The following is a 12,300-nucleotide window of genomic DNA, read 5'->3' as shown; positions in this document are numbered from 1 at the left end:
TGTGATCACATTTATCTCTTCAGAAAAATTATTTTAAAGGAGTGGATGCTACTGGTAATTTGTAGATGATATTCTTTTTTTTGAGACAGAGTCTTGCTCTGTTGCCCGGGCTAGAGTGCAACCTCAAAGTCCTGAGCTCAAGCATCCTTCTGCCTCAGCCTCCTGAGTAGCTGGGACTACAGACATGTGCCACCATGGCCGGCTAACTTTTCCTATATAGGTTTTCAGTTGTCTGCTAATTTCTAGTTTTAGTTAGAGATGAGGTCTCGCTCTTGCTCAGGCTGGTCTTCGAACTCCTGACCTCGAGCAATCCTTTGGCCTTGGCCTCCGAGAGTGCTAGGATTACAGGTGTGAGCCACGGTGCCTAGCCTGTAGATAATATTTTTTAAGACTTACAGGAAACACTGAACTTTTTTATTAGAAAATAATCTTTGTTCAGAATCAGACTCCATATTTTACATATACTTGAATATTTCGGGGATGTTTTTGAAAATTAGGCCAAAAGTTTTTATGCACTATTGATTGCTTGCTGAAAAGATATACACAAAATGTAGTACTCCTAGTTACTATTTTTTCTATTAAAAGAATAGTTTAATTCTGATGTAAAATTTATATGTTTGAAGTAAGAAGCAGGGCTGCATTAGGGCATTTTCACCTTGGTGGCCCACTTCCTACATTAAAAATTAGAATTTGTATTTTTCTGCATTTGTATAAAAACATTTGGCTATTTGTAATAAAACTTTTTCCTGAGCCCTAGTAAAAAGCAACGAATGTTTGACCTGCTGATGGTGTCTCTCAACGTACAGCCTCCTGGCACCTCCTTTTTAACCTTTTAGCAATTAGGGTGACAATACCTGTACCTAATATCCCCTGGCATCTAGTTTTAGTACTGACACTTTCATTGCTCCGCTTTTCCCCATATAGTCCCTTCCACGCCCTCTACCTACTAGCAATACTGGAGCAGAATTGTCTTTGGGTTTAAGGACTATTTTTTAAATGTAAAGCTTGCAGTCCAGGCTCCCTGTTTTTAACTGAAGCATAATCCTTTGCATTTCCAGCCCCCTCTAATGGAGCTGGACTCCATTATGTTTTTCCTCACATCTGCTAAGCTTTTTCTTTTAAGTAGTAATTCTGCACTTCTGAATTCTGCATTTGTTCAGACTTTCATAAATAAGTGGAAGTTGACAGCCCCAATGATCCAGAACGGTGTAAGAGGAAATTTCTACCAACTCGCTCGTGGACCATTCTGACCAATTATGGGGCTGGATAAGGTGAAAGAAAAACGGCTGACGCTGAAATAGCGTAGCTACTTTCAGCTTATCAAAGCCAAAATCAAAAGGTTGGAAGAAAATGAAGTGCCGTGCTGTGAGGCGGACGGCTGGGTGTGGACGCCGACTTGGATTCACCTCCTCTCCCTCAGCGGGCCGGAAGGGCCTGCCTTCAGGAGGCAGCGTCTGGCAAGCCTCTAGTCACCCCCAGGAAGAGCTCCTGTCAGTCACGCTTAGCTCCGCCCCCAGGGCTGAGGCCCGCCCAGGGGCTTCCCTCCGCCCTCCGCTGGAGAGTTCCTTTTAAATACCGCTCCGGAGTCCGAGCGCGTCTCTTACGTGCTCGTCCCCACGCCCTCGGGCGGCCAGTTCTTCCTTTTTTGATTGGCCGGAGCACCTGTCCATCAGTCGTGACGCGCGAGGTTGCCTGCCGAGGCCCCGCCCTCTTCCGAGAGCTCTGAAAACAATTTTAAGATGGCGACGGCGGCGGCTCGGAAAACAATGGGGCCGGGGCGGCGGGGACAGGCCAAGGCCTGAAGTGGGCAGCGAGCGCCGGCTGGGGGTCGGGCCGAGCGGGGCAGGAGAAAGACCCACCGCCGCGCGTGAGCCCGCTCCACAGCCTGCGGGGGCATGGCGCGGCCGTGAGGCGGACCGGGGCTGCCGCAGGGAGCGGAGCCCGCAGTGCCAGCCGGCCCCGAGAGGCCCGGCCCGTGCAGCCCGCGGCCCATGGTGCTGCCCACCTGCCCCATGGCGGAGTTCGCGCTGCCGCGGCACAGCGCGGTCATGGAGCGCCTCCGCCGGCGCATCGAGCTGTGCCGGCGCCACCACAGCACCTGCGAGGCCCGCTACGAGGCCGTGTCGCCCGAGCGCCTGGAGCTCGAGCGCCAGCACACCTTCGCCCTGCACCAGCGCTGTATCCAGGCCAAGGCCAAGCGCACCGGCGCTAAGCACCGGCAGCCGCCCGCCGCGGCTCCGGCCCCGCCGTCCGCCCCGGCCCCAGCGTCCGCCGCGCCCGCCCCGGCCCCGCGCCTCGACGCCGCCGACGGCTCGGAGCTCGGCCGCCCGGCCGCGGTGAGTAGGGCGCGGGGGCAGTCCCTTCGCCCGAAAATGCGTCCCCTTGACGCAGCTCGGGCCGCCGGGAAACTTCCTCGTGCGCCTGCAACTCCTGGGTCTGGCTCGAGGGAGGGTAACATGGCAGGGAGCTGAGCGGTTGTCATCTTCGGGAAATGGCACTGTGGCATTACTCTGGGAAAATATAACCGAGAGGACCTTGCCTGAGGCTCGGCGTGGGAAGGCTGGCGAACGCTAGCCGAAAGGTTTTTCTCCCAGACTTAATTCTAAAATTTTGAGAACGTTATTTTGGAAAATACCAACATTCGAGTTGCCTGTGATGTAGGGAGTTCCTGCACAGTAGGCCTGGCTTCATTTATTCTTCAAATGTTTATTGGGTCTTTGTGCTGTAAGCAGGGTCAGGTCTTTAATATGAAAATAAGTCGGCTTTCGATTGAACAAATCAAACTGTTCTGAATGAAAAATTAAAAAAAAATCTTTAGAAAACTTATAAAATGCATATTGCTGCTCAGTGAGTTGCATAAGAGTATTCCTTCTTTAGGTAGTCTGAAATTTGTGAACTTGAGATTCCTGCAATATTGTTGACAGTTCCAGTTTTAATTTATGAGGCCTGTTTAAAGTCTCTAATGTTAGATTGTTGGTAAATTATTACGACCCTTGAGTTCTCAGTAGATACTTGTGAAATTTGTTGGTTAGGTTTTTCTCCGTGAAACTGGTATGTAAAAGGGAGACAAGATTTTTTGTGTGTGTGGTTTTCTTGGTAATTTTAGTTTAAAACAAATGCTACAATCCAATCGGTTCAGTATATTTGTAATTCTTGCCTTTATTGTCTCTCACCTGGGCTGTTGTAACTAACTTTAGGCATTTGTTCTCTTTCTGCCTCTCTAATTGACAGAAACCCTTCTATTGGACCTAACCCATCTTTTCCTGTCCCCGGCAGGTCCTGTGCTCTGGTTGAATTATTTTCCTCATTCTCTACTACACTAGTGTGGGCTGTTGAACTGGAAGACAAAATACTTGGGTTCAAACTCAGGTTTCATTGCTTATTGTATTGAATGGTCAAGTCATCTCATCCTCACTTTTTTCATTTGTAAACTGGTGGTATGTTGGGCTTCTTATCTCCCAGGGTTCTTTAGGATTCAAAGAAATGAGTATAGGTGTAAAACTAGAGTATTCTGTAAACTGATAGGCTGCCTGCAGGGTCCTCCTCAACATCTTTCAGAATCCTACCGTGCCATCAGTCCCAGCTCACCTCTCCCTTCTTTAAAGCTAGTTTCTGACCAATCTAGCCTACAGCAATAGAATCACCTTTGTCAAAACATTTAGGAAATATATTGTCTGTGCTATTTATTTTTAGCACATGGACACATATTACTTTAGGTCACGTATTTCCAACTAGACTAAGCTCTTGGAAGCAGGGAGTGCTTGGGCTCAGAGTCCTGCACATACATGTCTGAGGCCCTCAGAGCATGTTTGTTGAGTGATTGATAAAAACTTGTTAGTGCTTTACTCAGTAATCTGTCCTCCTGTGTGCTCACCTCAAAAAGCTAAATGGCTTAACTTCATGAGCCACCTTTACTAACAACTCCTGTTGTCAGGAAAGACTTTTAAAAGTAGTAGGTTGTCATTCCAATTGAAGTAAATAATGAAAGCTCATAAAAATCGTGGTTTTACATACAAATAATTGCCTTGAATTCCCCTTAGAAAGTATGTTAGTAGTGATTCAATTTCCAGTTAAAGTTATTTTAAGAGTGTAGACCTTATATGATTTTTTTAGTCCTGAATCACTAGAGAGAAATTCAGCGTGCTATATGAAGAGAAATTAATTCTGAGTGTGTTAGAACTTGAATCTAGCTTGTCAGTCATTCCTTTGGTGTCAGAGCCTGATCAGATGTGCCATGTTAGATTGATAGACATTACATTTAAACCTTGACCCATGGATTTCCTGATTTTAAATTTTACAGTGGAAGTGCTCTCCTGTGTCTGCCAGGAAGAGGGACCCTTTTCACGTCAGGTTCCAAGTGATTCTAGCTGAGATCTTTGGCCTTGGAATGGGGTCATAGGAACTAAAGATAAGTATCACTATGAAAACAGTGGCGTTTTCCGTTTTAGTGGCTCCTTCAGTTCAGACGGGGAGAATCCTTGACTGTAGGATTTGGGCTTGGAAAACACAGCTTTGCACAGCGAGATGGCAAGAGCGTGCCTCTTAGTCATTGTTATTTTTGACAACTCTGTGTATGTATTTGATCTCATTAATACTCCTTATATAAAGAATATTAGTCTTATTTTTTTTCCAAGTGTGCTGTAGTACTACTGTTAGGCAGTCATTTCATTGCCAGAGTTACTTAATCAGCAAGCCATTTACACAATTGAAAAGGGATCAGATTTACTAATAGAGTTTACCTTAATTTCAGTTTATTGTTTTTTTCTTCTTAGGCTATCTCACCACAGCGAAGTGTTCACCACTGTCTGCTTAGTCTGTTAGAGATGAATCAGGAACAGTACTTCAGGCTTTTTTTTTCTATTCTGGTTTTCAAGGAATGAGCCTATTAGTTTTCTTTATATTCTCTGTGCTCTTCAAAAACAAATAGTAGTATTCTAATGACAGAATTGACTTCTTTATGTTAGGAATTCTAGGTTAGGGAGACCTATCCACCTACTTTACACAAACATTCATTCTGTAAGTGAAAATAGTCTTTTACAATAGTGTGAACATTTTCTTTCTGTAATAAAATGCTATAAAGGTTTATTCCCAGGCCCTTTATCGACTATTGCTATACTTTGGCTGCTGAGCAGAGAGGAACTGTCAATGGTTGTGGTAGTTGACAAAGAAATTTGACAGTAGAATGCCAACCATTCACCATGGAAGTTTCTTTCCCTACTTGGTTTTAGGTGTGTGAAATTTCTCTCTCTCTCTCTTTTTTAACCTTTTATTTGTAAATAACTTTCCTCCATAGAGGAAAGCTACACAAATAGTACAAAGCACATCTGTATACTCCTTAACCTAGAGTTACCCATTGTCACTATTGTGCCCCATTTGCTTTATCATTGATTTGTGCATTCCGCCCCAACTTCTCTCTCTCTCTCTCTCCCTTTTTCTTTTCTCTCAAGCTCTTGTTCTCTGAACCTCTGAAGGATATGTTGCACACCTCATGGCTCTCTACCCACAAATATGCCAGTGTGTGTCTTTTAAGAGTTAAGAAAGGTGTGCAGAGTATTAGTAATTTTGTAGACTAAACTCATGTAAGAATTATGCAAATGAAAAATTATTTCCAGGGAGTAGATATTTCTGAGTATAAAACATATTATACTGGGATAATTTTTTTTTTAAAGAGGACTGATGTGGCTTTAGGGTCTCATTTCTTCCTCTAACATCTGTGAGTTTGTCTAGCACCCTTTTTTCTTTTTTATCTTCAGCATCTTCTTTCCCACTGGGTCCTTCCCTTCAGCTTGAAAACATGAGCAAGTAGAGTCCTTTCTTTTGTGTTTTCTCACTCTCAAAATAGTATTCCATATTTTTCCTTCCTTTTTCCCTTTCCACTTGAACTTCCCACTTACTCATTAGCCTATTGTAATATGCTTTCCACCTCTTGGAAAGGACACAAGGATGGAATTGCCAAATTCATTGGCTTCTTTGTCATTCTTCTTGATGTCTTCCTTCATGTCTCTTCTTTTAGCTTCTTCTCTCTTATGCTTTTCTTTCCAGCTTTCTGACTTTTTTTCTTAGTCTTCTTCCTACTTTCCCTTTTTAATTCATGCAGCAAATATTCGAGTGGATTCAACCAACCATGGATTGAAAATGTTAGAGAAAAAAATTTTTAAATACCAATACAATAAAAATAATACAAAATTTAAAAAAGTATTACAACTATTTACATCATATTAGGTATTATAAGTAATCAAGAGATGATTTAAAGTATATAGGAGGATGTGGATGTGCGTAGTAGGTTATACCCCAATATTAATACTAAGCCATTTTATATAAGGGACTTGAGCATCCACAGATTTTGGTATCCTGGGGGGCATCCTGGAACCAATCCCCCATGGATACCAAGGGACGTCTGTATTCAGGGCACTAGGGATACAGCAGTGTACAGGATGAATTAAAACTCTGTTCTCATGGAGAAAGAGAAAATCAATAATTTTAAATATTAAATTATGATAAATGCTAAGCAAAACTTAAAAGCAGGGTAATGTGCTACCAAATGACTGACAGTAGCAGCTTAAGATAAGACATTCTGTCTTGATTTGGGCATGAATGATTGGAGGCCATCAGTCAGCCAGAAGTCTCAGGAAAGAACATTCCAGTTAGAACCACCAGCACAAAGTCTCTGAGGCAGGAATCTTCTGAGCTTGCATGAAGAATGGAAAGGTCCATGTGTCTGGAGTAGCCTGGTGGGTGGGCACCTGGTAGGAGAGGTGAGTAAGCTAAGCAAGGAGCAGATCAAGTGCAGTGGGAAGCAGTAGCAGGATTTGAAGCAGAAACATTGTGATCTAACTTATGCTTTCTAAAGATCATTGTGGTGCTAGGCAGAGGATTCCTGGGGTTGGTGCGGCAAGAGTGGATACATGTGAGGCTTTTGTAGTTGTCTAGGCTGGTTGGAGATGCCAGGGCTGGGACTAGTGGTGGTAGTGGAGGTGGAGAGGAAGGGATGGATTTTCGGCAGCAGAAGTGACAAGACTGGGTTGCTGGACTAGATGGCTTAGTTGTGGGGGCAGGAGAGAGGGGAGTAGTCAAGGGGAATTCTTAGTTTTTTGGCTTGAGAAACTTTCTTTGCACAGTTTTTAAATATTAGTGTTCCTTTCCATTTGCAGTGGTTCATGCCTGTAATCCCAGCACTTTAGGAGCCAAGGTGGGAGGATCAAATGAGGCCAGGAGTTAGAGACCATTCTGGGTGACAGTGAGACCCAATCTCTACAAAAAAATTTAAAAAATTTAAAAATTAGCCAGGCATGGTGTCACAAACCTATAGCCCCAGACCTGTAGTCCCAGCTACTCCGGAGGCTGAGGTAGGAGGATTACTTGGGCCCAGGAGCTTAAAGTTGCAGCTATGATTGTGCCACTGCACTCCAGCCTGGGGACATAGTGAGACTCTCTACAAAAAATGTTCCCTGGGGAACCACATCCTCTACTTTTTTTTACTTTTTTTTCTCCGCGGTAATGTCACTGATTCTTTCATAGCTTCATCTGTCACCTATAATAAAAGGCTTCTCCAAATCTCCAATCCAGATCTGTCTTCCAGGGTTCAAGTCAGTCTTTTCAACTGTCTGTTGGACATTTCCATTTTGATTTCCTGTATTTCCAAAATGGACTCTGCCTTTTTCCTACCAAATCTTACGTTCCCTGTGAGTATTTTCCCTAGCTAGTCATCCAAAGTAGAAACCTGAAAATTAGCGGTTCCTTCCCCTTTGCTTCTAGCTTTCAGTTGATTGTTCTTTCAAACCAACGTTGAGCTCCTGCTGGGAGCCAGGAATTGTGGTAGATGCTGGACCTATATTACAGAGTCTAGTGGGGATTAGATAGTAGGTGGGTCATTGCAAAGCTATGTTAAGGGCTGTAAAGCCTGTGGGAATATTGGGGAGGGGATGCCTTTTTGGTGAAGTTTGGAAGGCTTTTAAGAATTGACTTTTAAGATGGGTCTTAAGTTGTAGCCAGATGCCTTCCCAAATGGGTGTTCCATGGAACACTAATTTCATGGGCTATTCAAAGAGTTCTAGAGTGGAACAAATTTGGGAGTCACTGGGCTAAACAGGTTTTTTGCCTCTGAGCATTTGCACATATATAGGCTAAACAAATTTAAACAGTTTCCTTTATTTAGGACATTTCCAAACCTTTAATATACTGATATGCATGCCAACTTGAGCTCTTACCAAGGAGCATCTAATAGGACTTTGATCCTTTTGGGAAACTAAGCAAAAACACAAAATTATGATAGTAGTTCTTTGAATTTGAGGCTTGAAGTGCCAGAGGCTGGAAGATGAAGCAGGAAAGGTAGGAGTCAGGTCAGGAAGAGCCTTATATTAATATTAGAGACGAGGTATTTGGACTAAATAATTTTGAAACACTGTGAACCCCCTCTCACATATTTTTAAGTTGACATCTAAAACTTTTCATCCTAAGTTTGTAGGCTTATCAAAAATTATAACCAATCTTTTGTATACTAAATTACTATAATTCAGTTTAGTAAGTGAAAAATACAAAATAAGAAATTTATGTAACACAGCCGTATAAATGCTGCATACATTTAAGATGAATTAACTATTTTAAAAGAAGGGCAAAAAATGCTATTTATATGTAACTTACAGAGAATTACAAATATTTTTAAGAAAAGGTTACATCACTTTTTAAAATGTAGCCAGCAGAATCTGAATATCTTAGCAATATGCTATCTTTCATCAACCATTCAAAGAATGCTTTTCTTCAACAAAAGTTTTAAGTCATTCTTTTTTTCTCCTGGAACTTGCTTTCTTTTTACACTTACTCTGTGTAATATGTTTTATTTTAACTTAATACATGTTTGAAAGTCTTTTTATTGATTAGCATATTTCTCTGCATCAAAAATAGGTATAAACATTGAAATTAAAACTTTTAAATTTATTTTGACCATAAAGCTGTACGTATTTTTTGCTCTTTTTAAAGTTGATTTATACAAAGAATATATGTAGCATTTGTAAGATTCTGTTATGTCTATGTCTTGTTTTAATAAATTGAGTTATAGCAATTTAGTACACAACAGATAACATGCATTATAAATTCTTATAAGTAATTATTAAGCAAAGAAAATACACTTTTATTAGAAATGCCTCCCTTAATAAGATAAATGAGGCTCCCGTCCCCCCTTGATTTATTCATGTAACCATGGATGAATATTAGTTCTTGCCAAAATGAGAGTTCTCAGTTCAGTTCTTATTTTTTGTTTTTGTAAATTTAAGCCCCAGAAATCCTTGTTTGCATAAATATTAATAACTATAAAGGAAAGGAAGAAGTTTAGTAATAGCAATGTTATTCAATATTTTGAAACCTCAGTTGTGTGCCAGAAAGTCAGAGTGTCATATCATTAAAAATTAGTTTACTAATTAGCTGACAACTTGGTTAAGTAGTCCTTCAATTTTATTGAAAACAAAGAATTAGAAACCATCTGATTAGTCATTTACTTTCTCAATTATTGAGAAATATAACAGAAAGGCTTTACCAAGTTTTATCAATTGATTGTTGATTATACCTGTTATTCTTTCACTTAGAGGTACCTTGTTTAACCTAATATACACAAAATTTGTTGGGAAAACAAAAGCACTATTCGTTTCAGTACACTTTTGCCAATATGCTTTTTTTTTTTTTTTTTTTTTTTTTGAGACAGAGTCTCTCTCTGTTGCCCGGCTAGAGTGAGTGCCGTGGCATCAGCCTAGCTCACAGCAACCTCAATCAAACTCCTGGGTTCAAGCAATCCTTCTGCCTCAGCCTCCCAAGTAGCTGGGACTACAGGCATGCACCACCATGCCCGGCTAATTTTTTCTATATATATTTTTAGTTGTCCAGATAATTTATTTCTATTTTTAGTAGAGACGGGGTCTCACTCTTGCTCAGGCTGGTCTCGAACTCCTGACCTCGAGCGATCCACCCACCTCGGCCTCCCAGAGTGCTAGGATTACAGGCGTGAGCCACCGTGCCCGGCCTAATATGCTATTTTTTGATTAAATACTTTTATCTGCTTTAGGTGTATTTTCATCAAAACCTTAGAGCTGTGACTATTATAGCTTGTTTAATATATGGAAGATACCTGCTGTATAACCTAATGTGCAAAACCAATCCTCATTGTCAAATAGTCACATAAGACTCAACTTTCCATCAGAAAGTTTGACTTCATTTTTCAAATATCCATAATAATGTGCATTCTCATGAGTACCATCTCACTTCTGAATTCCAGGAGAGATGGTTAAAGAGCATGGAGCCTTGTCATGAGTTTGTTGCCTGCATCAAATAAGGTGTCTTACCTACATATTTCTTACCCATATTCTCTTTGCTCTCCCATGGAACACTCCTTTGAAGAGCCTTACATTGTTTGGTTAGTTGAGGATGGAAGAATGATGTCTTTAAATGAAAAATAGCACCACTGCTACTGCCCACTCTATGATATATCTGAATTCAAAGCATCCCAACACACAGGCCAATCACTGGCAACAGCTGGCAGGGGTAGGGAACCTGTGGCCTTCTAGGTCCTTAAGTGCGGCCTTATGGCTGAATCCAAATTTTACAGAACAAATCCTTGCATTAAAAGGGTTGTAGCAGAGAAAGATAAAGCTTTTCTTGTCTCCTTTGGTGTTTTAGAAAAAACAATCTTGAAATCAGAAGGTGGTAGGTTCCCCACCCCTGCCCGGTGAGTCCAGACCCTTTAGGTCAACGTAGCACTGTTATGCCTGGCGGGGCAGAGCGGCAGGAGAGACTGCAGCACATAGCTGAGTATTTGGAGCAGTGTCAGTGCTACCAGGCCTACTAGAACAGCATGTCATGGGGTGACCTCTGTTACCATGGAAACGAAGCCTTTGTGAGCCTTACTTCAAGATCCCAGAAATACTTTGAATGTAATTCTTTAAAAATGGCCTAATTTCTCTTGGTACCTCGCTGTGTATGTTCTTCCCCCAGTCTCATAATGTTGGACATTTCACCATTCAGAACTCATAATCCATCTCCTCCAGCATACCTTCCTAAGTCAGCTCTTCAAGTTGACCTGGCCTTTGTCAGAACAACTATAACACTGAGTTTTAATTCGTGTGTTTGTGCTGCTCTCTATTGGACTGTGAGTCTAGCACTATACCTGCCGCATATTCAGCAGTCAGCAGGCGTCTGTTGGGTGAATGTTAATGTTATGGAAGGAACTCTCAATTCAGTGTCAGAAGCTGTATGGCTGTAGGTCAGGAACGATTCAGAAGTGAGTTGGTAGAGGTAAGACAGTAAGCCCTGATTCACACCCATGTTTATTGCAGCATTGTTGACACTAGGTGGGAGCAACCTAAATGTCCATCACCAGATGAATGGATAAAGAAAACGTGGTGTGTACGTACAATGGAATATTATCTAGCCTTAAAAAGAATGGCTACATTTAAAAAAGCATCCTGTTATGTGCTACAGCATGGATGAACCTTGAGGACATTGGGCTAACAGAAATAAGCCACTCACAAAAAGACAAAGATTGTAAGATTCCAATTATATGAGATATGTGACATTGTCAAACTCAGAAAGAGAAAGTAGAATGGTGGTTGTCAGGGGCTGGGGAAGGGGGAAAGGGGGGTTGTTCAATGGATATAGCAGTTTCAGTTTTGCAAGATGAAAAAGTTCTGGTAATTTGTTGTGCAACAACCTGCGTATAGTTACTCTACTGTACGCCTTAAAAGGTTAAGATGGTAAATTCTGTGTGGTTTTTTTTTTCTTTTTTTTTTGAGACAGAGTCTCTCACTCTGTTGCCTGGGCTAGAGTGAGTGCCGTGGCATCAGCCTAGCTCACAGCAACCTCAGACTCCTGGGCTTCAGCGATCCTACTGCCTCAGCCTCCCGAGTAGCTGGGACTACAGGCATGTGCCACCATGCCCGGCTAATTTTTTCTATACATATTTTTAGTTGTCCAGATAATTTTTATTTCTGTTTTTAGTAGAGATGGGGGTCTCGCTCAGGCTGGTCTTGACCTCCTGACCTCGAGCGATCCACCTGCCTCGGCCTCCCAGAGCTAGGATTACAGGCGTGAGCCACCGTGCCTGGCCAATTCTATGTGTTTTTGACACAATTTTTAAAAAATTAGAAAACAGAAACTATGATTTTATAAACCATATGTCCTGAAAATTTTCTAACAATATCTTAAGGGCTTCTTTATAAAGGCACATCAAGGAAATTAGACTAGAGTGATTTTAAAGTCAGTCAAAGAAAGATGGGATAGAGTCTGTGATTCTCTGCCTAGAATATGAAACAAGGAAAA

At 41.7% G+C, this 12,300-nt stretch overlaps 1 protein-coding gene across 1 annotated transcript in view; it reads left to right on the top strand.

Annotated features, from left to right (window-relative positions):
• The first annotated feature begins 1,715 nt into the window (after positions 1-1,715).
• Positions 1,716-12,300, top strand: part of MAML1 (mastermind like transcriptional coactivator 1) — a 45,639-nt gene continuing 35,054 nt past the window's right edge. Inside the window, exon 1 of the mRNA XM_045527737.1 lies at positions 1,716-2,336. Within this exon, the coding sequence (XP_045383693.1) occupies positions 1,992-2,336 (345 nt within the window). The 5' untranslated portion in view covers positions 1,716-1,991. The remainder of the gene's footprint in view (positions 2,337-12,300) is intronic.

This window comes from Lemur catta, chromosome 16 (assembly GCF_020740605.2).
Source record: "Lemur catta isolate mLemCat1 chromosome 16, mLemCat1.pri, whole genome shotgun sequence".
Lineage (NCBI taxonomy): Eukaryota > Metazoa > Chordata > Mammalia > Primates > Lemuridae > Lemur > Lemur catta.
Note: the sequence above shows the minus strand (reverse complement) of the source record. Positions and strands in the feature narration are given on the sequence as shown.